This window comes from Peromyscus eremicus, chromosome 1, assembly GCF_949786415.1.
Source record: "Peromyscus eremicus chromosome 1, PerEre_H2_v1, whole genome shotgun sequence".
NCBI lineage: Eukaryota > Metazoa > Chordata > Mammalia > Rodentia > Cricetidae > Peromyscus > Peromyscus eremicus.
Genome location: NC_081416.1, coordinates 157644664 through 157668281, shown reverse-complemented (window position 1 = coordinate 157668281; position 23618 = coordinate 157644664). Strand labels below are relative to the sequence as shown.

Genomic DNA, 23618 nt, shown 5'->3' with positions numbered 1-23618 from the left:
AAGAGGTATGATTGACAGGGGCGTGGGAATGGGGTGGTGGTGGTCTATGGAACCTGGGTGGAGAGGGGGCCTTTCTAGAGGGCACTTGGGCCAGTGTAAGAACAGTGATGCAGAGGCCCTACCCTCTGGGTCATCAGAGTAAGGAAGGCTGTAATGCTCTAGAGAAAACCTAGGAGGTGGGAGCAATGTTTACAAGAAGAGCCAAGATGTCACCGAGAAGGTACCTGTGGGTTAAATATTAAGAGGGAAGGTGTCGGGGAAGAGTTCCCCAGCAGCAGGAACCGTGAGGATGCAGGTGTAGCTGCAGTGAAGTGAACTAAGGAGAGAGAGAAGGTAAAGTAGGAGAGATGACAGGCAGCCGGACAGTGGTAGCACACGCCTTTAATCCCAGCACTGGGAGGCAGAGCCAGGCAGATCTCTGTGAGTTCGAGGCCAGCCTGGTCTACAGAGCGAGATCTAGGACAGGCACCAAAACAACACAGAGAGACCCTGTCTCGAAAAACAAAAACAAAACAAAACAAAAAGAGAGAGGTGATAGGCACGTTCACGTCAGGCCATTGTGGGCTATGGTGGTCCACACCTGCATGAGCGTGTGTGTGTGTGTGTGTGCGCGCGCGCGCGTGCATGCAACGTGCGCGTACCTGGTGGTGGCAATAGAGGAAAGGATTGTGGTTCTTGATGTGTTGCCCAGGTTGAACTGAATTGCAGGCCTTCCTCTTCAGCCTCCTAAGTGCTGGTCGTAGGCCTGTATCATAACCATACCTGTTAACACTGGCCTTCACCAGGGCTGATGTCAGGCAAGCAGATGTGGAACACGTTAATAGGGACAGTTCAGCCAGGCTGGGGACAGCACAGAGGAAGCTGCCGCTCTAGTCCGGGTGGGAGATGAACAAGTATGGACCTGGATGAAGGCTGGGAGAGGCAGAAGAGGGAGTCCCCATTCTGTCCATTAGGAGGCAGAGGGGTGGAAGGTAGGCCCAGGCCAGGGTGATTTGGGGTGCAGCAGGCAAGGCCAGCCCAGGTGTGAGGCTGAGATGGCCCTGGGCTAGAAGTGATACACATTTTCAGAGGTGCCATCCAGAGACCGATGGGCACCCTCAACACCACTGCACCCATGATACTTGGTTCAAGCTTCAGCGCTACTTGCTATGATCCCTTGAGCTTACTAACGGTTCTGTCCTGGGTGATGAGGATAAGCGTGAGGACGAAGATGATTTAAAAAGAAAATGACCCTCTGATCCCCCGTACGTGGGGCAAGCTTGAAGGAGTTAAGACTGGGATTCCAGAGAGTGGAAATACCCAGCATCAGACTCAAGACCACTGCTCTAACCGGCCTGGTTTGCCGAGTGGAGGAAAACACCCGTGCTTGCCTTCTTACCCATCTCTTTCTAGCCCTCATCTCTGCCTCATCTCTCCAATTTCTATGCCTGTCACATCCTTCCAGGAAACCATCTCCCCTTCCTCTGGAGGTCCTGAGAGTCTAACCTCTAACCTCTTGTTGTTGCCTGCAGCTTCCACCCCGACTGACTCCCAGCATCTCCTCCCGGCCCCCCCCCCCCCCCCCCCGCTTCCCCCCTCCGCTTCTCCTCCCCCCCCCCCCGCGTCTAGTCACTGCGCATGCTCCGCCAGCGCCCCTCCTTCTCTATCCCCCATCCCCCAGCCAGCGTCTGGGCCTCGTCCCCTTCTCTCTGTCTCCCTCTCCTCCCCCATCTCGTCCCCCGACACTGACACCCCGTTACTCCGGCAGTCTCCTCAGTCCCAGCCTTTCTCTCCAACCCCCGCCATCCGAGGTAAGATGGGAGGCTGGTGAGAAGGGGAGGGGCGAAGCATCCTGCATCCCTAGATAAACAAACCCCGGGAGGGGGCGGCCGAGACCCAGGGGCCTGGCACCCGAAGAGAAGAATGGGAGGCTGGGCCTGAGGGAGGTGGCAGGCTTTGAGGCGCATATCCCCGGGCCTTCAAATGAGTAATGGGGATCCCTGTGGCTGCCAAATCCAGAGCTGGAGACTAGGGGCCACCCGGGGTTCTTGGAGCTTCTGTGGGCTTGGACCCCCTGAGCTGTGGGGCGCTATCTCTAGCTGACCTCTATTTTCAGGATTTGCCTCCAGGCCACCCCCCAACTTTGCTCAGGCCCCCCAGGGCTATCGAGGACCATGACTAAGACAGATCCTGCTCCAATGGCCCCTCCACCCCGAGGGGAGGAAGAAGAGGAGGAGGAAGAGGATGAACCGGTCCCAGAACCCCCCAGCCCCACCCAGGAGCGCCGGCAGAAGCCTGTTGTGCACCCCTCAGCTCCTGCCCCACTCCCCAAGGACTACGGTAAGCACTGTCCCCACCCTGGAATCTGGTGTGGAGCTTTAGGTGCTGGTGGCTTGGCCGCGCTGTGTTGATGGTGGAGGTGGAGGCATGCTGAAGGTGGTCCACGGAAGTCTCAGTTGCAGAGCCTTTGAGACCGCTCCCCTTCGCTAATTACACTCATCTATTGGAGAATGGGGCTGGAAAAATCCCAGTCTGCCATTCGTGACATACCAACTCAATCATTTAGTCATTCAACAAACATTGTATGGGAGCTCCTGTGAACCTAACTTATGCCAGAAACTGGGGCTGCAGCACAGAGCACGGTTCTCCTAAGGCTTTGCTGAGAGAACTCCCAGGCCCCAACCATAGCCACACAAATGAGTCTAAATATGAAGTTACAGGAGACAATGAGATTGATTATTTCAAGAACAGAGTGTTGCAAGAGCTTTCAGAGACAAGGTTCCCCTTAGGAGGTACCATGTGGGGAAGACCCAGTTTGGATTTGGGGGGAGGAGCCTGCAGGATCGTGAAGCACAGGAATAAAGGATCTGAGGTAGAAGGGCGTGAGGTAGGAGCCGAGAGCAGCTTGAGAAACAGAGCGTCTTATCATTCATGGAGGACTGAATATCTCCGGCTTCATCGTGAGGATCCAGGCATGAGCCTTGCTCTCAAAGAGACCCAACACATTACCTTCCGAAAGGCTGAGACTTCCAGCAGAAGTCTCGGAGAGACTCCCAGCAGAGTCTCCCAGACTCGGGGAGTTGGGCTGGGTCTTTCTGGTGATGTGTGTTGCAGAATGAGGTCCAAAGAATGAGGAGAAACCAGCTGTAAGCAACCTGGAGAAATAGCTCCAGTTCAAGAAAAGTAAGTGCAAAGGCCCAGAGGCAGAAATGAGTTTGGAATGGAAGACCACAAAACTGCATTTAGGGGGCGATCAGAATGGAGGGGAACTATTACCAAGGAACAGATCTGGAAGGGACTTAAAGGCCACACCAAGGACTTGTCCTGTATTTTGAGTATGAAAGGAGAGAACAGTGTGTGTAATCTGAAAGTGAGAAGTGGCAGGTTCAATGGACAGTCTCGTCATTACGTTTTAATTGATTTGGTGTGTGTGTCTGCACGTGTGTGCCACAGCGTGTGTGTGGTAGTCAGGGGACACATTTCAGCAGTCAGTTCTCGCCTTCCACCACGTGAGTCCCAGGGATGGAACTCAGGCCATCAGGCTTGGTGACAAGCTCCAGCCCTTACCAGCAGAGCCGTCTCACCCACCGGCTCTTGATTGGCAGTCTAAAAGATCCTGCTGGCTTCTGATTAGAGAGATGGGGCCCAGCCGGGGCTGGTGTTGGCTGGGAATTGCCAGCAGCTGTGAGATCCAGACACTAGTACTGGGTTCAGAGCTGGCAGCACTAGAATGGGGCAGGAGGGATTGCCTGTGGACATGTCACCTGCCAGAGGTAGATCAGGGGGACAAACGTCAGTCTAATTAGAAAAACAAAAAGGTTATTAGCTGGCGAGATGGCTCAGTTGATGAAATCTTTGCCATGCACCATGAGGAGCTGGGTCCCCAACACACATAAAAAGCTGGGCATGGCTGCTGGCATCTGTAATCCTGGTGCTGAGGAGACAGAGGCAGGAGGATACCCAGGACGTCTGTCCTGTCTAGACAATCAGTGAGCTCCAGGTTCCATAAGAGACCCTATCTATCTAAAAACTAAGGTGACCAATTGAGGAAGACACTCGTTGTCAACCTCTGTTTTCCACAGTGCATGCTCTCCATATGCGTGTACACAGAGCCACACACACACAATATTATCTGGGGATTTGGGGTATAGTGGGAGTGTCCACCCGAGGAAACCAGGAAATCTTTAAAAATCCAACTGGATCTGGCTGGAAGTCACAGCGCCTAGGCTGGTAATCCTGCTTAGAACAAGGGATCTGGAAATGTGGCTTATTCCAGAGAGAAAGCTATGGGGGCATTTGTTTGTCCAACTCATACATTACTTCCTAAGAGACCCATTAGGCCTTTCCTGCATGCTAGGTGCTGTGTGCCGTAGGTATAATGTGGGCACACCCAGCCGTGGGGACAGAGGCATAAGGAAGGCAGGACAGGAAATCCGTGTTTACATCCCAGTGACAACGGTGACAAGTGAAAATGGGAGAGAAAGAAAACAGAGCCGAGAAGGGCCTGGGGTGTGGTTTGGGGGGAGTGCTTTCGTAGCTCAAGACCTTGGATTCCATCCTCAGCAGACGGATGAAGGAAGAAGAGAGGAAGAAAGAGAGGAAGGTAGAGGAAGAAACAGCGAGGCAGGAGCATACACACCATGTTTGGGGAATGCGCACATAATAGACAGCACATCCAGGAGGGGAGGGTAGCGGTGTAGACGGGTGATGTGAGGAGGCCTCTCTGTGGAGGTGGAGGTGACATTTGCAAAGATTTGCAAAGCCTTCTGCAGGGCCAAGGGACAGCAGCAAGTGCAGAGGGACAAGAATTTGCTTGGCACGCTGGAGGGACAGAAGTCAGTTGGCTGAAGGGGACTAAGGGAGAGGGAAGGGGCAGACATTAGAAGGGCCAGATTGTGCAGAGCCTTGTGCCCCGCGGGGAGGACTTTGGACGGTACTGTAACAGGGATGGGAGCCAGAGAAAGGTTCTGAGCCAGGAAAGGCTGTGACGTTAGTGAATGGGGACGGATTCCTGACTCACTGTCCACGGGTCACTTCTCTGCACTGTGTGGGATGCAGTCTTCATTTACTCATCCATTCAGCACATGCTGAGGCCCCTGCTGAGTGCCACCGAGAGCAACACTTACCAGCATCTCAACGTAGAAGATCAAGATCCATTAGCACTGCCCTGGTTGGCCTCGGATCAGAGCCTGTTCATTCATGGCTCCATTTTGTATATGCTACACAAGCTTACATTTTTAAAGATTTATTATTTTATTAGTAGTTCTTCTTCTTCTTATTATTATTATTTGGTTTTTTGAGACAGGGTTTCTCTGTCCAACAGCTCTGGCTGTCCTGGAACTTGCCTTGTAGACCAGGATGGCTTTGAAATCACAGAGATCCGCCTGCTTCTGCCTTCCAGGTGCTGGGATAAAAGGCGTGCACCATCACCACCCGGCCTTATTATTTTTTTAAATTATGTATGTGCATGTGTGTCTGTGGGTATACACACATAAGTGCAGGTGCCAGAGAAGCCCTGAGGTGTCATCGCCTAGAGTGACAGGCAGTTGGGAACCATGTGACATGGGTGCTGGGAACTGAACTCAAGTCCTCTGCAAGAGCAGCATTCAGTCTTAACCACTGAGTCATCTACCCAGCTTCAGAACTTGAAATTTTGAGTTTCAAAACAAACAAACAAACAAACAAACAAAACCCAAGACTTCTGGCTTATTTAAGACAGGGGTCCCTCTGTGTGGTCCTGGCTGGCCTAGAACTTGTTTTTTCAAACTAGGCTGTCCTAGAACTCACAGATCTATATCCACTTCTGCCTCTCCAGTGCTCCACACATGCGGTACATGTCTGGCCTGGCGTTTGTTCGTTCGTTTGTTTTGATTTTCCCAGACAGGCTTTTATTTATTTATTTTTAGTTTTTTAGTTTTTTGAGACAGGGTTTTTCTGTGTAGCTTTGCGCCTTTCCTGGAACTCCCTCTATAGACCAGGCTGGCCTCAAACTCACAGAGATCTGCCTGCCTCTGCCTCCCGAGTGATTAAAGGCATGCGCCACCACCGCCCGGCTCCAGGCAGGGTTTCTTTGTGTAGCCCTGGCTGCCGTGGAACTCGATCTGTAGATCAGGCTGGCCTTGAATTTACAGAGATCTGCTTGCCTCTGCCTCCCAAGTGCTGAGACTAAAGGCATGTGCCACCACCGACAAGCTCTGGCCTGGCTTTTAAAGGAAGAATTTCCTCCTCTGGAAACTTGACTAGGCTGTGTCTATTCTTTTTATTATTATTATTATTATTATTATTATTATTATTATTATTATTAGGTATACAGAAAAAGGTGCCAGATCTCATTACAGATGGTTGTGAGCCACCATGTGGGTGCTGGGAATTGAACTCAGGACCTCCAGAAGAGCAGCCAGTGCTCTTAACCTCTGAGCCGTCTCTCCAGCCTGGCTGTGTCTATTTTATCTGTGCATGTGGTGCGAGGACTGAATTCAGGCCTTGTGCGTGCTAAGCAAGCAGTCTGCCGCCGAGCTGTGTCTCCTGGATTTGGAGACAGGTTCTTGCCGTGTAGATCAGGCTGACCTGGAATTCTCCATGCAGTCAGTCAGTCCATGTTGACCTCAGATTCCCAATCGTCCCGACTTTGCCAATTGCTGAGTGCTGAGATGCCCTGCATGTGCTACCTCACCCAGCACCCAGCTCACTACGCCCATAGTTAGACTGGGTAACTAAGGGCCCAGAGCCTTGAACACGCAGATATGAAGAAGGTGCTGAACCTGCAGCCACTCTTGTTTCAGAGAGTGGAATTACCCGATTGTCCGATTTCTCAAGACATTGGATGTCTATATGTTAATCATTTAGTGGCCTCTTTATGTTGAAACCTGCTGGTCTTCCAGAAGACACCTGTGGGTTGGCTGTGGCCTGTTGCCACCAACCCTGTATTTGAGACTCTGGATCTAGAGTCTCCTTCCCTCAGGATGCAAAGGGGAGTCAGCTTGCCTGGGGTGACTCTGAGCTTCTTTCTCCAGCTTTCACCTTCTTTGACCCCAATGACCCTGCGTGCCAGGAAATTCTGTTTGACCCGAAGACCACCGTTCCAGAGCTGTTCGCCATCGTTCGCCAGTGGGTGCCCCAAGTGCAGCACAAGATAGACGTCATTGGCAATGAGGTAGGAACACTTTGGGAGCCTGGGGAGGAGGAGACGTGGTTCCTCCAGGTGTGGGTAACCCTGTGTTTGTATCTGGCGCTCACAGATCCTGCGGCGTGGCTGCCACGTGAATGATCGTGATGGACTCACTGACATGACATTACTCCATTATGCGTGCAAAGCTGGGGCCCATGGAGTCGGTGAGACCCCAGACCCCAAAACCTAGGCTCCCAGTGCTGATACCCTCAAAACCAGCAATGACTCGGGGCCCCAAGAGCGCACCTGGAGCCCAAATCCAAGAACCCGGAGTCCCTCCCCACACGTTGGCGCATGTTCTAGAGAACAGCTTCCAAGCTGACCCTGGCTCTTTTGCAGGAGACCCTGCAGCGGCCGTGCGTCTCTCACAGCAGCTGCTGGCGCTGGGCGCGGATGTGACCCTGCGCAGCCGCTGGACCAACATGAATGCGCTTCACTACGCAGCCTATTTCGATGTTCCAGACCTTGTGCGTGTGCTGCTGAAGGGGGCAAGGCCTAGGGGTGAGGAGGCGGAGCCTGGCTGGGAGGGGGTGGGGCCTGGGGTGCCCAGGGTTTGGACATTGTGGGGGCCAGGATCTGAGTAAGGGGAGAAGACCCAAGATGAGGAGAGGATAAGGACTTAGGCCTGATCTTGAAGGGAGAAGTGCTTCAAACAGGAAGTAAGGACTAGAGGAGTACGGGAGGCGGGGGAGGGGGTGGGGGACTGGGGAGTGCCTTGATGCGGGTGGATAGGAGGACAACCGGATGGAAGGGCAGGGTGGGCAAGATGAGTGCTGTCTAGAGACGGGAGCCCGGAGCTGGGGGTGGGGCTCCACGCAGATGCCGGAGGAGGTCCCTCACTCAGTACTCTCCTCTCACCTGTCCACTTTCTAGTGGTGAACTCCACGTGCAGTGACTTCAACCATGGCTCAGCTCTGCACATCGCTGCCTCAAATCTGTGCCTGGGCGCAGCCAAATGTTTACTGGAGCATGGTGCCAACCCAGCGCTGAGGGTACTGCCGCCACCCTGTATCTCCTCCCTCCTGCCGTCCTCTTCCCTTCACATTTAACAAATGAAATCACAGCCAACATCCACGTAATGTTCGTCATGGAACGGGTCACTTCTCTTTATGATAAGCCCCGTTTTACAATGGAGAATCAACAGATTTGCCCAGCATGTGCTGTGTGGAGAGGGTGGCTTGTTCTTTTCTTTCAGTCGGTTGACCAGAATTGGTGATGTAACATGTCTCAGAGTCTCAGGGGTTGAGCCTGTATCTTTTTTTGTTGTTTGGCTTTGTTTGTTTTTGATATAGATCTCACTATGTAGCCCAGGCTGCCCTGAAACTCTCTATAGACCAGGCGGGCCTCAGACCCTCAGAGATCTGCCTGCCTCTACTTTGCAAGTGCTGGGACTAACAATGTGCCTCCCCCTAACATTCCTTCCTTTCTTTTTTTGAGTTTTGAGTTTTGAGCTTTGGAACTCCCTCTGTAGACCTGGAAGATGTGCACCACTACACCGGGCCACGTCTGTGTCTTTATGCCCCATTTCTTCTTATTCCCAATTTGGCCTGAGGTGTAACCTAGCATAACTTCTGCTTTACCCAAGGGGTCTAAAGTGTGGTATCGAAGAGGGCTTGTCTCATTTAGTCCCTATTCCCTCTGTTCTCTTTGACCCACAGAATCGAAAGGGACAGGTGCCAGCGGAAGTGGTCCCAGACCCTATGGACATGTCCCTTGACAAGGCAGAGGCGGCACTGGTGGCCAAGGAGCTGCGGACACTGCTGGAAGAGGCTGTACCACTGTCTTGCACCCTTCCCAAAGTCACACTACCCAACTATGACAACGTCCCAGGCAATCTCATGCTCAGTGCGCTGGGCCTGCGCCTAGGAGACCGAGTGCTACTAGACGGCCAGAAGGTCAGGGGGCTGGGTGAGGAGTGGGGTGGACTCAGCTTCCTCATCACCCAGACCTGGGTGCCTGGGCTGCAGACAGACTGCCCCGGGCATTCACACTGCACTTTATTCTAGAGGGTGATATCCACATACTCCCTTTGTCCTGTACCCTCTGCTGAGCTCTGACTCTTGCAAGGTGACAGACTGTCCCCTGACAGTGATAGCCCAATGCAGTCACAGCCGAAACAGTGATTACATAGCTCCGCACACCTGTGGCTTCCCGCCCCCCCCCCCCCCCGAAGGTTTGTGGGCCACTTCACCCTCAGGTGCAAAGTCAAGGCTTTGACTGGTACCTTATGGGCTGGAGAGCGCCAGGGTGAGGTCTGCCTGGAAGACGTGGCCTGGGAGAAGAGAAGCAGAAACAAGTGGGGGTGGGGGTGTGGAGAGGCAGAGGAAGCCCGCCTCCATCCGGGCATCTCAGCTTTCATCCATCTTCCTGGTGTTCCTCTTGCTGAGCCCACTGTTCTTTAGGACAGAGGGTTGTGTCAACTTCAGCTTGTTCTGATCTCGCAGAGTTCTGCTGGTAATGGAATAGAGACAGTAAAGCAGCGCTATGGTTAAGGCCACTTCCAGTGGCAGCAAGGACTGTGGAAAACATTTGGTGCCTGGATTTAGGAAATTGTCTCTGGCTGGAGGCAAGAGAGGTTTTAGCAGGAGTGTTCTGAGAAGGCTTCCCGGAGGAGGTGATGTCCAAGCTGAGAAAGTAGCTCGCAGCAAGTGTGACCCAGGAGATAGGAAGGAGCAGTGAGAGCAGAGGAATTACGAGGAGAGGCTAGAAGGGGCTGGACCACATCAGACCGCGGGGCTCTAGAAGGAATTGAGATTTTGTTTTTGTTTGGTGAGACACTATGTAAGTCACGTTTTGTTTCCCAAGCAAAAGCTCCTGGGGCCATGAGATGGCAGTGGTAAAGACGCTTGCCATGAAGGCCTGGCAACCTGAGTTCAAACCCCAGAACCCTTGTAAAGGTAGAACTGACTCCAGGAAGTTTCCTTCTGACTTGCACACGTGACATGGCATGTGCGCCCCTCATAAGACATAAGCTCAAGGTGTGTGTGGGGGACGACACCTTAACTGAGGCAGGGTCTCGCTGTAGCCTCGGCTGGACTGGAGCTTGCTGCTGTCCCTCTGCCTCAGCCTCAAGGGCTGGGGTTGCAGGCATGAGTCACCAGACCTGGCATCAGTTTTTACTTGAATGTCGCCCGTGGCTTGACTATTCACTGAGGTAGCAGGACAGTTACATGACAGTAGTTTTTGCTTATGGCGCTGGGGAGGAAACTCAGAGCTTTGTGCATAGTGGGCAAGCACTCTACCATTGGGTTCTATATCCCTCCCAGTCCCCCTAGCATCTTTACAAGTGGATACAATTCTTTGTTCCATTTGGTGGAGAAGGACACCAAGGCATGAAGAGACGCAGTTACACAGCTAGTAGTGGCGGTGTCAGAACTTCTTGTATAATATTAGAGGAACCAGCCTTAATATTATACATCCCAGGGGCTCAGGAGAGAGAACTACTAACGGCGAGGACTATTTTCAGGAAACAGAATCTCAGCACACCGAGCTCTAGAGTCCACTTGCTTTAATTCCTCTGGCATAACATCCTTTATACCCAGCTTCAGTTCTGTTCTCATGTCTAGCTCCTTTCTTGGCTGATTTCTCTCTATATTTATCTACTGCTTCCTCTAAGTTCTATCTTAATTCTCTTGTCTTAACTCTGCCTCATCTAGGTCCTTTTCATCTTGTTCTTACCCAGCTAGGACTTCCCCATCTGACTCTTCCTCATCTTCCATCTCATTTCTCTGGTACTCTCCTCTAGCCCTTCAATCTAGTTCTTCCCCATCTCAGTTTGTTCCTCTCAAGTTCTTACTCGTCTAGTTCTTCCATTCTCTTTTCTCTTCTCCGACTTCATGCCCTGGAAGTCCTGGTATATAAAGCCAGGCTTCCAGGGTCAAACGGAGGGGTGATAAGAATCACATAGGGAGGCAATAACCGTTAATTATCATTTGCAAAGGGAAGTGACCAATGGGGAAATGAATTAACTAAAGGCTAAATTCGGGTAATATCTAAGAAGAGGGAATCTTATGTGCTCAACTATAGTCTTAAACGTGATTAGTAGAAAATGTTAAGAATCTATAAGTTGCTAGGTCAATGGGAGAAAATAAAACTGTCTTCTTTTTTCCTGTGGCTCCTATCTGTCCAAGCTACCTGCCGTTTTTCTGCAGGGTAGGGGAAAGTGTGCTCAGTTGCTAGGCAACCTGTGTACAGCTAGATGCCTCTGGTGATAGTTAAAGGGAGATCTGGAACCAGAGGTAAGGTTTGGGAAAGGAGGAAGTAAAGCTTAATTGGCATATCCACCAGGCCTTCTCAAACAGGTAACCTGGACGCTTAAGTCTGTTCTTAAAAAGTATGGAGGTATCTCTGATAAGGTACTTTCCTCCATCTGGGGATGGACCTGGCCGGATGCTGCTAATGATGATAATTACAGGGAGGCTTGAACTGGGGTTTGGGCTGAGCATAGCTGTCAGCACAGAAGGTTATCTAAATATTCCTAGAAGCGGTTAGGCAAGGAGTTAGCGGTCTATAAAGTTAGTAAGGCTGTAAGAAAGGAGGGTCCGAGCTGAATTGTGTAAAGCTATTACTGAACATCCACCTGACCTAGGTGGTGTCTCCTTGTGGAATTTACCTTAAATCAGGAGACTTGCATGTGGACTGTTATTACTGCTAGTCCTTGAAAGTGGCTAGGGAGATATCTCATTCCAGAGAAAGCCTTTCCTGAGGCTGTTCTCCAAATACCTGGAATGTGTGTGTCCAGAGAGTGATCAGTCCACACTGTTAGCCCTTCTTGGGGAAAAGTCAATTGGGAAAACTATGAAGGCACACATGACTTCCATAACAGAATATAGCTGATATATAACAAGCCAAGTAACACCAAAAGCTCCTTGGAATTTGGCTTCCTCTGGAGGAATTCCCTGATTCCTCCAGGTAGTGACTTTGCCATAACCAGCTGAGTTCTTATGATATATTCCTGCGGCCCGCAGCAAGAACTGAGAACTGAACCTGGCTTCCTGCATCCACCCTGCCATGCTGTCCGTATGTAAGTAGTTCACTATGGTCTCCAAGGCCCCTGTCCAAGTCATGCCACCCTTGTCTCCCCAGACTGGCACACTGCGCTTCTGCGGGACCACGGAGTTTGCCAGCGGCCAGTGGGTGGGTGTGGAGCTGGATGAACCAGAGGGCAAGAACGATGGCAGTGTTGGGGGTGTCCGGTACTTCATCTGCCCTCCCAAGCAGGGTCAGTGTCTAATGGGGGCCTGGGACGGTGGGTGGGGTCTGCTCAGTTCCTCAGTTCTTGGGATGCTGCTGCCTGGGGAAAGGGGTGGGGTGGGGACACAGCCAAGGGAGAGGTTCTCCTTTGGCTTGGACAGTGCCAAACCCAGGCTCTGTCTCCTCCCTAGGTCTCTTTGCTTCTGTGTCCAAGATCTCCAAGGCAGTGGACGCACCCCCGTCATCCGTTACCTCCACACCCCGGACTCCCCGGATGGACTTCTCCCGTGTAACTGGCAAAGGCCGGAGGGAACACAAAGGTCAGAAGTGGGTAGTCATAGGAGTGGGAAGAGCCAGCCTTGGGGACATCACGTGGGGAGCTCAGCTCTGTGATTCTGTTCTTCCTCGACTCCAGCTGTAGAGAATGAGCTGACTCCCCACTTCAGTGGTTTCTCCTTTGGCTCACCACTGGCCCAACCCAGCTTTTGGGAGGACCTCTGTGGTTCCCAGCCTCCTGAGACTTAGGTTCCTCTCAGGCCCAAAGACTGTTCCCAGTTTTAAGGGAGAACCTGTCTCTAGGGGTTACTACTCCAGAAGTTTTTCTGGCTTTTGTGAATAGAGGCACTCTCAGACTAAAATTCAACTTCATCGTGTGTGTGTGTGTGTGTGTGTGTGTGTGTGTGTGTGTGTATACATACATACACACATACATACATACACAAGTGTTGGCAGGTGCTCTCATACATGTGTGCATGCTCATGTGGAAATCTGCCTGCCTCTGCCTCCTGAGTGCTGGGATTAAAGACATGTACCCCCACTGCCCGGCTTCCACTTTCTCTCTTCAGTGAACCTGAAGACCATGTATTTGGCTATGCTGGCCAGCACACAAGCTCCAGGGATCTGCCTCTCTCCGCCTCCTCAGTGCCTACCACTGCCCCTGGCTTTTCACGTGGGTGCTGGGGATCCGAACTCACATTTTCATACTTGAGCTGAGCTCTACCCTGCTTACTTATTTTTGAGATGAGATTCAACTGGGTTGCATAGGCTGGTCTCAAACGTGGTGACTCAGGTAGTCTTGTATCAGTCCCCTGAGTCCTGGAACCACAGATGTACACACTGCCTTCAACTCCGTTTAGTTTTGGTCCTGCTGAGAACTGCATTCAGGACTTGGCATATGCCAAGCAAGTGCTGTTCTCCTGAGCCGCACCTCAGCTCCCTGAAAATTTGGGGGCTCCTGACTTCTACCGCAGGTTTTCCTTTGGTCTGAATGTATTTGCCTTCCATTCCCAGGGAAGAAGAAGTCCCCGTCTTCCCCATCTCTGGGCAGCCAGCGTGAAGGGGCCAAGGCTGAAGTTGGAGACCAAGTCCTTGTGGCGGGCCAGAAGCAGGGGATTGTGCGCTTCTACGGGAAGACTGACTTTGCTCCAGGTGAGGGTGGGAGCGTGGGCTGGGGTGTGGCTCCGATGTGTAAGGTTCTGGGTTCCATCCTCAGCACTGAATACACCCTGCCGCAGGTTACTGGTATGGCATCGAGCTGGACCAGCCCACAGGCAAGCATGACGGCTCTGTGTTTGGTGTTCGGTACTTTACCTGCGCCCCGCGACACGGGGTCTTTGCGCCAGCCTCTCGCATCCAGAGGTGAGCCTCGCTCTGCCCCTCAGCTCAGGAAGCCACCTAGAGCCCATGTCCTCCCTCAGATGGCCTCGCTTGGACTGGCAGGCCAACATGGCTGGTTCTTATACTATAGCTCTTTTCTGTGGGCTCTCTGGGGTTTAGCTCCTAGCCCTTCGTGGCTCTGAATTTTCTGTGTCTCCCCAGGATTGGTGGATCCACCGATCCCCCTGGAGACAGTGTGGGAGCCAAAAAAGTGCATCAAGTAACAAGTGAGTTGGGGGCTGGGATGTGGGGATGGGGGGGGCTGTAGGCGCTCAGGTATGTTAGTGACGATCTCTAGCATTTGATTTGATACATGTGGCCCAGAAAAATATGAGACAGGGTCCCAAGGAAGGTAGGTAGGGTAGATACGGGGAGGTTAACAAGGCTATGAGGGTTTGGAATATAGTTTAGTTGTGAAACACCTGCCTCGAGTCCCCCAGTGAGTGGCTGGGGTGTGGCTCAGTGGTAGAGCCCCTGCCTAGAATCCCCCAGTAAAGGGCTGGGGTATGGCTCAGTGGTAGGGCACCTGCCTAGAATCCCCCAGTGAGGGGCTGGGTGTGTGGCTCAGTGGTAGAGCCCCTGCCTAGAATCCCCCAGTGAGGGGCTGGGGTGTGGCTCAGTGGTAGGGCACCTGCCTAGAATCCCCCAGTGAGGGGCTGGGGTGTGGCTCAGTGGCAGAGCAATTGCTTAGAAGCTCCCAGTGAGGGGCTGGGGGTAGGGTATGGCTCAGCATGCATAAGGCCCTGGGTTCCATCCTTAGCATTGAGAAAACAAAACTGTCTGTGGGGCTGGAGAGATGGCTCAGTGGTGAAAAGCACTGGCTGCTCTTCTAGAGGACCTGGGTTCAATTCCCAGCACCCACATGGCAGCTCATAACTGTCTGCAGCTCCAGTTCCAGGGGACCTGACACAGACAGACATGTAGGCAAAGTGCCAATGCAAAAAAAAAAAAAAGAAAAAAAGAAAATCCATAAGAACAACATTCATGGTGTTGAGATAGAAGGATCGTGAATTTAAGACCAACATCAACTACAGTGAGACCATTTCAGAAAGCCCAAGGCAGTCATTGGGGGTGTGGGATTCAATGGGCATATTGGAGGCATGGATAATTATTGGTGGGGGCCAAATATTAATGATAAGAGGTCCAGATGCATATTGAAAATGAAGGAATCCAGGCAAAGCCTGGAGCCACTGATAGATGAATGACAGAATGGGGCATGTGTACTGGTAACACACATAAGTCGACTGTCACCTCGCTTGAGACTTTGCTTTCCTCTCTAGTGACACAGCCCAAACGCACCTTCACAACGGTCCGGACCCCAAAGGACATTGCATCAGAGAACTCCATCTCCAGGTGTGTGGCAAACCATCTAGCAGAGCGTTAGAGACATCTGCAAGGCCACTGGCCACGGGTGTCCAAGGCCCTATTTGGGTTAGAAATGGAAGTAAAGTTGTGAGTAAACTGGATGTGGAAGTGCATGCCTATAATCCCACACCCAGAGGGCAAGGGGTCGAGAATTCCATGACACCCTGGGCTACACAATGAGACACCGCCTCATAAAACCCACCTTTAAAAAAATATCAAACGGTGGTGGTGCATGCCTCTAATCCCAGCACTAGAGAGGTAGAGGCAGGTGCATCTCTGTGAGTTCGAGGCCAGCCTGGTCTACAGAGCAAGTTCCAGGACAGCCAGGGCCACACAGAGAAACCCTGTCTCAAAAAACCAAAAATCAAACAAACAAAAAATCCCAACACCATGCCAGCTTTATAGAGTGTATGCAGCAGTGTGGAGGTTGAGGCAGAAAGATTGCCCTCAGTTTGAGACCAGCCCAGGGTACACAATGAGACCCTGTCTCACAAAAACAATGAAGGCAGGGCTGGGGGGGGGGGGAGGAGAGAGAGAGAGAGAGAGAGAGAGAGAGAGAGAGAGAGAGAGAGAGAGAGAGACAGAGGCCATCTTTAGAATGGAGGGCTTGACTGACTTCTGAGACTTCAGCTGAAGGAAGCAGAGACCCCCCACCACACACACACACACACACACACACACACACACACACACACACACACACACACATACAGCACAAGCCTAAAAAGGCACAGTCAGAGGCAGAGTGCCAGACACAGCAGTGGATGAGGGAGCCAGGTGTCCCTGCCCCTGTGCCCCTGTGTGACCTGTGACCCTGTCCGTCTTTCAGATTACTCTTCTGCTGCTGGTTTCCCTGGATGCTGAGGGCGGAGATGCAGTCCTAGAGGCCCTGGACACCCAACAAAGAGACAGAGTCCCCTCTAGCATCTCCTGACACAAGGAGCCCCCAGTCACCCCAAGATAGAGACTCCCAGTGACACCTCCAGAATAGAAACCCTGTTAGCCAGCCCTCGATTACTGAGGTCCCATTGTTAACAGATCTCCCAAGACAACTCCCCAAATACAGACCTCATGTTACCCCAAAAGAGATTCCCTGAGTAGCACCTTCAGGCTAGTCCCTGCCCACTACCCCTCAGAGCAGATTTCCTCCAATAAACAGATTTCCACATCACCCAAGTGATGCTGGCCCTCTCCACACAGGACATTCTTGAGTTCCTCACCAGTGGATCAGAGCCCCACGAATGAAGACCCCTCCCCATTCTCCTTAAGCATAGGTCATATCTCCAGAATAGCCGACCATATCCCGTTTAACATCAGTCTCCTCAAGATGTTGTGACCCTGAGGTCACCTGAAAGCCCTTACACGCTATTCTCCTTATCAGAGACTCCCTCCATTCACAAGACCCTGTTATCACCCCTGAAGAAGACACCCACTGAATCAGCCCAGTCACCCCCAATTTACAAACACCAAAACAGTCCTGGAAGCATGAGTTACAGGACACCAAGTCTTCCTGCCCTCTGCACCCTTGAAAAACCCCCAGTGCCTTGTATGAAGCCCACCCCACATGGCCCACAGTCCGTGTGCTGGCCAAGGCTCCCAGAAAATTCTCTATTTTTTAAAAGTAATAACTTCCCCCTTTGGGGGAATCCCCAAATTTGGAGACCCCCATTCTAGAACTCCGGGGAGTTCAAATTCCAGAGAATATATATATAGATATATCCCCAATTCCCAATGCCTCCAAATCCTACAATCCCTAGAAAACCCCAAATTTCTAATTCCCAGAACTCCCCCTACCCAAGTCACAGAATCTTCAAATCCCCAGGGAATCCCAAATTTAAGACCCCAATCCCAAAACTCAGGAAACCCCCAACCACAAGGTCCTCAGGACTGGGAGGAACGAACCTGTTGCTAGGAGCACATCCCAGGCTTCCAGGAGACCCCAAACAGGAAGTCCCATCTTGAAACAAGAATAGAGGACTCCAATGCCCTTAGTCCATGGATCTTCTGATCTCCCAAACTCCAAATTCCACGGGCCCCAGCCTCAAGGGAACCCCCAAGTCCCAAATCTCTGATTTCTAATTTGTGCAGGGCCCCAGTGCTCTGACAGGACCCCAAGTCTTGGAGTCCCTATTTCAATCTACCTTCCGGTCACAGATCCAAGACACTACATCTGAGTCATTGGCCCCAAAGGACCTCACAGCACCTGGGCCAGACCAACAGCCTGAGGGAGAACCTGAAGGCCCCATGGGTCCCGAGCAGACCTGGGGCCCTGATCACCAAGGACAGCTCACGACTGCCCCTTCACTGCATGCCCCCAAACTCAGCATGACTCCTGTCCTCTTCAATAAAGACGTTTCTATGGCCTTCTGGTGTCAGGTCACTGGGGGTTCACTGCACTGACCCTGTGCCCTTGCTGGGGAAGGATGCGGGAAGAAGGCCTTTCTTGAACGTCGTTTCCCTGCGTCAATGGCATAGAAGCCACAGCTTGACCTGCAGAGGACAGGCGCTTCTGGTTCCTTCCCTGGGGTCTCCCTCACTGTGGTTCTCATCAGGGTCGGCTTTGTGCCTCTGTTCGGTTCTGGAGTCCTAATTGGTAGGAACCAGACCAAGTCCCGTCCCCGAGTGCAAGACGCAGCCTATCCCTGAGCGAGGGTGGCCGACACCGAGTGAGAGCGTCGATTGGCTGGAGGGCGGGCCCGTAGGTGCTCTGAGTGTGCTCAGTGGTCTAAAACCTCCCGCGTCAGTATTACGGGGCGGAAGTGGCTGGGGGGCGGGCGAGGGTGAGGGTGTTGAATCTGGGAATTGGAGGAGACGCTGGACGGTCAGGTTTTTTTGTTTTGGGTTTTTTTTGGGGGGTAGGGGGGTGGGGGGTGTCAGGGTCTGTAGAGGTGAGTGTCCAAAGGGCTGAAAGTGGGGACCTAAGGAGCTTAGAGTGTGGAATCCTAATACTCAGAGGCTGGGGTCTGAGAGGTTCTGCGGGGGAAGAAGCCTTGGCAGTCTGGCTCAGGTCCGGGGTGCCGAAGTGAAGGCGGGGCTCGGCAAGGGAGTCAGAGAGGGTCCCGAGTGGAGAGACAGAGGAGGCTGGGAACTGAAGTCTGAGAAAGCTCAGAGTAGGGGAGCAGGGATGTTCAGAAAGAGATCCCAAGGGGCTGAGGCGAGAGGAGGGTACCTATGGTCACAGTCGCAGAGTTCCGGGGCCCAGGTGGGGCTTTCCAGAACGGCTTCATGTGTGGGCGCAGAGAATGTTCCCTGTGAGGCTCGGGAAGATTCATGTATGGTTGGGTGGGCGTCGGTGGACAGAGTCTTGGAGGAATGTGCTGCCTACTGATAGCAGGACTGGGATGCGGGGGGAGTGCTCATTGGGTGGCTTTTGAGAAGCTGAGGACTCTAGTTTTGAAGACTAAAGTATGTAGGAGGTCTGAGGGTAGGGTCTAGCCTCTGAGGAAGTGGAAGGAAGGCCGGTCACAGATAGGAGGCTTAGGGACTTAAGGGTGTCCACCCCTCCCCACAGGATGGCACACAAGGAGTTGGTAACCATGGAGGAGCAGGACGCCAGGGTCCCCGCACTGGAGCCATTCAGGGTGGAGCAGGTTGTCAGGACTGGGGCTCTAGAGGAATGTGGGGACAGAAGGGTGTGAGGTGGGGTGGAGTGAGACTGACTCCCGGGTCTGTTGGTTGGGACTGCGCCGTCTCTCCTCAGAGTCTAGCTCTATGCCCACCTCCAACCCCCAGGGTCACAGGCTCCTTGAATTGAGGTCCTGGACTCTCTGAGGCCACCCCAAGTCCCTCTCCCAAAGGGAAGGTTGCTCAGTCATGATAGGGTCGTGTTGGGCAAGTCGCCACATCCTAAGGCAGTGGTTCTCAACCTTCCTAACGCTGCGATCCTTTACTACAGTTCTTCATGCTGTGGTGACCCCCAACCAGAAAATCATGTCACTGCTACTTCATAACTGTAGTTTTGCTACTGTCATGAATCATAATGTAAATATCTGTGTTTTCCTGTGGTCTTCGGTGATCACTGGGAAAGGGTCATTTGACCCCAAGGGGTCGAGACCCCACAGATTGAGAACCGCTGTCCTAAGGGCAGTCTTTCCGTTATAGGCACCTCCTCTAATCTACTACGTCCCTGACTTCATCTCCAAGGAAGAGGAGGAGTATTTGCTTCGACAGGTGACCCCAGCGCCCTTCTCGTCCATCTTTCCCCTCTTGCCATATTCCTCTTCAACATCAGCCCTGTATGAGAGCCCTGAAACCTCAGTGAAAACCCTGGCGAGGAGAGTGCCTTAGCACCCTCATGCTTCTGTTCCTCGTCCAGCCATTGCTAGATCTGTCTGAAAGAGCTTTCTCAGCCAGGTGTAGTGACACATACTTGTAATCCCAGCACTGGGAGGCTGAGGCAGGAGGATCCCAAATTTCAGGACTTATGTTTTAGAGTTTTAAAAAATTTTCATGTGTATGAGTGTTTGCATGTATGTATGTGCACTGCCTCTGTGGAGTACCTGAGGAGGCTAGAAGACCTGTCAGATCCCCTGAACTGGAGTTACAGATGGTTGTGAGCTGCCATGTGGGTGCTGGGAGGAGGACCTGGGTCCTCTGCAAAAGCAGCCAGTGCTCTTAACCACTGAGCCATCTCTCCAGCCCTGTCTAGCGAGCTCTTGTTTGGAACAAAACAAAGCAAAGCAAACAAAATAAACAAAGAACTTTCCTTAGAGGCTTAGGAAAAACCAAATGTATTCTTAGGAAGGAGGGTGTGTGTGTGTGTGTGTGTGTGTGTGTGTGTGTGTGTGTGTGTGTGTTCCTGCTGGGTGTCGGTGTGGGATCTGGGGTTTTGCATGCTAGACACACGCTCTACCATTGAGGCACACCTCTACCAGCTCAAGGACACAATTATGAAGCCCATATTCTCTATACTGAGATAGCCCAGTCTAACCTCTAAAACAAGGGTGTTATTGAGATCACATTCCTGACAGGAATAGCCCAGGCCTTGGGAACAATAAAGTTTCAGAGCTTCTCTCTATGTCATGATCACCCAAGTTGAGTATGGTGGCACATGCCTGTAATGCCAACACTGAGAAGGTAGGTGTGTAGGAAAGTCAGGAATTCAAGGTCACGCTCAGTTATGTAGGGATTTCAAAGCCAGTCTGGGATACATGAGACCCTATCAAAAAAAAAAAAAATTCTAGGAACATGCCATACCCAGAGAAGAATCCCATTTCCAGCTGTGGGTGCATTCTGGATAAAACATCTGTTACCCCTTGGTTGCCAAGGCTGATTCAGCTGATTGGCTGGCTAGGCAAGCGTCTCTGTGCTTTCCCACGTCTTTATGAGTATCCGTCTCGGAGCTGACCTCTTGCTAGTGCCACCTTCCTTGATGGAGGAGGACCATTCTTCAGTCAGGGTTATATGAATGGATGCTCTCCCCAACTGGAACCTCCAAACAAGCTCCAGACAGCCTGTTTCCACCCCATGTGAAGGCCCTTGTGTTCCCCACCTCCTAGGTTTTCAACGCCCCAAAGCCCAAGTGGACCCAGCTGTCTGGGAGGAAGCTCCAGAACTGGGGTGAGTGTTCCTAGCTAGGGAATGCGGCCCTGGAAGGGCTGAGGTCCAATGGTTTCCAAATATGTGGGACCATCTCCAGGAGTTCCAGGGGTCCCAGAGCCAGGAGGATTCAGGGTTTGGTGGTGGTCTTGAGGGATTAGGGTTTGACTGAGTGGTTGGGAGTATCTCTAAGAGCCAAGTGCTGTGAAGAAAATGTCGGAAAGATCTGGTGGCAGTCTCCAAAACTCAGTGAGTAATGCTTCCAACCACTGGAATATCCCTAATGAGGGTACCAGATGCCAAGGCTCCTTGATTGGGTCCCTTCATGCCTCCTTTGCCCTCTGCAGGTGGGCTCCCCCATCCCCGGGGGATGGTCCCTGAGCGACTTCCTCCATGGCTTCAGCGCTACGTGGACAAAGTGTCTGACCTCAGCCTTTTTGGGGGTCTCCCAGCTAACCATGTCCTTGTGAACCAGTATCTGCCTGGCGAGGGCATCATGGTAACCACATACCCTCATCCTAATTCCCAGCTTTCCGAATCATTAGGAAGGGTAACCATGATGTTTGCCTACCCTCACTGAGCAGCTACACACCCCACCTAGGCACTTACCTCCCTATCCCAGCTTGGGAACCCCACTTTGACTTAATGGAGTGAGCTAGGCTCCTGCCCTGGCCATGCCTGGTAGTCCTTTCCTCCCCAGCCTCATGAAGATGGACCACTCTACTACCCGACTGTTAGCACCATCAGCCTGGGCTCCCATGCTGTCCTTGATTTCTATGAACCTCGACAGCCAGAGGATGATGTCCCTATAGAACAGGTGGGTCCTAAGACAATGTCTCGAGCATTTGGGGGCATCCCAACATGGGACATCCCATATACTCCAGGACAGTCTGATTCCTCCAGTCTCCAGAGTATTCCTGACACTCAGACATGTTCCCCTGCCCCTGGTTGGGTATCCCTGCTTTCTCCCAGATAGCCAGCTCATTCCCAGTCAGTCTGCTTGTGTGGTGCTCTAGCTGCCGTGACAGCCAGATACCCAGTACTTCTCTGAGGTATTGGATGCCTGAAGGTATGGATGACTATGACACTCTCACAGACCATTTCAGCTCAACACAGTATTCCAACACACTTTTTTATTATTACTATTTATTTTTGAGACAAAGTTTATGTAGCCCAGGATAGCCTCACATTTGCCATCCTCCAGCCCCACCCTCTTAAGTGCTAGGGTTACAGGTATGTGCCCCCATGTTTGGCTCCAACATACTGTATAGTATGTGCAGGGCACCTTAACACTGGTGTCTTGCTATTCTAGTCACATGCTCTGTGACCCCCAGACTCTCCTTAATTCACCACTGCATGACTGTGTTGGGGACACCTAACACCCTTATCTCTGACTTGTACCCCCAAAGGCATGCATTCCTGGTACGCCAGTGTTCGTAGGGTATCCGCCTGAACACCCAGGTCTGCTGTTTCTCAGCCCCTCCCTGCACTTCCCTCTTTTCACCCCCTCCCAGTCCTTAACCTCTACCAGAGCCTGGCTCCAGCAGGACACTCCCAGCTTAGCTCTGCATGGATCCCTGGGACTGCCCATTTCTGTCAGAGTCTCTCAGATGCCAGCTGAAGCTCCCACAGTGGAGTGACCCCCGATGTCTTCATCTGCAGCGTAGGTTCTGCCTCCTCCCAAAGGACTGGACACACGTACACACAGGACTTCCCTTCCCAATAGCTTTGTTCCCAGAACCTGTAGGTTACCACTCCTCAGTCACCAAAGCTTCCACCCCCCTGGGGACTTGCTGACCCTTGTCCCCTGACCAACTGTTGACGCCCGCTGACTTTTCAAACTCCGGATATCCACTGACCATCAACTGGCTCCCGCAGCCCCGGCCGCCTCCACAACCCATCACCTCGCTGCTGGTGGAACCTCGCAGCCTGCTGGTGCTCCGGGGCACAGCTTACACACACCTGCTCCACGGTATCGCAGCCACCCGTGTGGATGAGTTGGATGCCACCTCGCTGCCGCCCAATGCAGCCGCGTGCCACTTGGCGCTGCCCGGAGCCCACCTGGTGCGCGGCACCCGAGTCTCCCTGACCATTCGCCGTGTGCCTCGAGTGCTGCGCGCCAGCCTCCTGCTGAGCAAGTGACCACCTGAGTCCTGCCCGTTCTGTGACCTTGGGACCCTAGGGTAGAGGTGGCTGTCCAGGGTTATTTATTTTCCCAGTAACTATGGAAACCATGGAGAAGATGCCATTCCAAATAAACCAAAAATACCTTTACTTGTTTTGGATTTTTTACTAGGCGGGAACAGATGCTGTGGTTTCCTTCTAACTCCCCCGCCCCCTCTTCACTACCGGGGACGGAACTCAGAGCTTCTTGGATGCTAGGATATATATATCTGTAAAACTAAACTATACCCCCCAGCAACAATTTCGATTTTTAGTTTCGAGACAGGGTCTTCATACGTTGCCCAGGCTGGCCTTGAGATCCTCCTGTCTGAGATGACAGGCTTTAGCTACCACGTGCTTGGACAATGGGATGGGCCCTCGTGGTCAGATGCGTGGGTCCCTGAAGGTGACAGGAAGACGCGTTTGAGGGGATGGGTGAAGTTTTCTATCTCAAAGCCCCTTGGGATAGCGTGGGGGCTGTTATTGGGAGGTTTAGGTTCTCCTGCTGGGGAGGAAAGAGTTAAAAGTGTGCTGTACCTCCGCAAGGCATCAGGTT

At 52.3% G+C, this 23618-nt stretch overlaps 2 protein-coding genes across 3 annotated transcripts; both read left to right on the top strand.

Moving 5' to 3' along the window:
- The first annotated feature begins 1643 nt into the window (after nucleotides 1-1643).
- On the top strand, nucleotides 1644-16532 carry Clip3 (CAP-Gly domain containing linker protein 3). Of its 2 annotated transcripts, XM_059275609.1 has the most exons (14): nucleotides 1644-1790; nucleotides 2096-2319; nucleotides 6993-7132; nucleotides 7218-7311; nucleotides 7487-7648; nucleotides 8021-8139; nucleotides 8806-9042; nucleotides 12233-12368; nucleotides 12532-12660; nucleotides 13631-13768; nucleotides 13855-13978; nucleotides 14159-14223; nucleotides 15277-15349; nucleotides 16191-16532. In XM_059275609.1, the coding sequence occupies exons 2-14, from the start codon at nucleotides 2154-2156 to the stop codon at nucleotides 16243-16245; spliced, it is 1638 nt and encodes a 545-aa protein (XP_059131592.1). In that variant the 5' UTR covers nucleotides 1644-1790; nucleotides 2096-2153; the 3' UTR covers nucleotides 16246-16532. The 2 variants fall into 2 exon arrangements, with proteins under 2 accessions (XP_059131592.1, XP_059131599.1); XM_059275616.1 differs by lacking the exon at nucleotides 1644-1790 and having other exon boundaries at nucleotides 1891-2319.
- Nucleotides 16533-18126: 1594 nt separating this feature from the next.
- Nucleotides 18127-23173, top strand: Alkbh6 (alkB homolog 6). Its single transcript, XM_059275986.1, has 7 exons — nucleotides 18127-18182; nucleotides 18873-18951; nucleotides 19463-19531; nucleotides 20860-20920; nucleotides 21247-21398; nucleotides 21600-21716; nucleotides 22778-23173. The coding sequence occupies exons 2-7, from the start codon at nucleotides 18874-18876 to the stop codon at nucleotides 23039-23041; spliced, it is 741 nt and encodes a 246-aa protein (XP_059131969.1). The 5' UTR covers nucleotides 18127-18182; nucleotide 18873; the 3' UTR covers nucleotides 23042-23173.
- Nucleotides 23174-23618: the final 445 nt, after the last annotated feature.

Excerpts from the sequence above, each read along its gene's own strand:
- Clip3 (XM_059275609.1), top strand. The coding sequence starts at position 2,154 with ATGACTAAGACAGATCCTGCTCCAATGGCCCCTCCACCCCGAGGGGAG. Across the intron at positions 7,312-7,486 it reads AGCTGGGGCCCATGGAGTCG|GAGACCCTGCAGCGGCCGTG; the intron begins GTGAGACCCCAG and ends GCTCTTTTGCAG. Across the intron at positions 12,369-12,531 it reads CATCTGCCCTCCCAAGCAGG|GTCTCTTTGCTTCTGTGTCC; the intron begins GTCAGTGTCTAA and ends TCTCCTCCCTAG.
- Alkbh6 (XM_059275986.1), top strand. The coding sequence starts at position 18,874 with ATGGCACACAAGGAGTTGGTAACCATGGAGGAGCAGGACGCCAGGGTC. Across the intron at positions 19,532-20,859 it reads AGGAGTATTTGCTTCGACAG|GTTTTCAACGCCCCAAAGCC; the intron begins GTGACCCCAGCG and ends CCCACCTCCTAG. Across the intron at positions 20,921-21,246 it reads GAGGAAGCTCCAGAACTGGG|GTGGGCTCCCCCATCCCCGG; the intron begins GTGAGTGTTCCT and ends TGCCCTCTGCAG.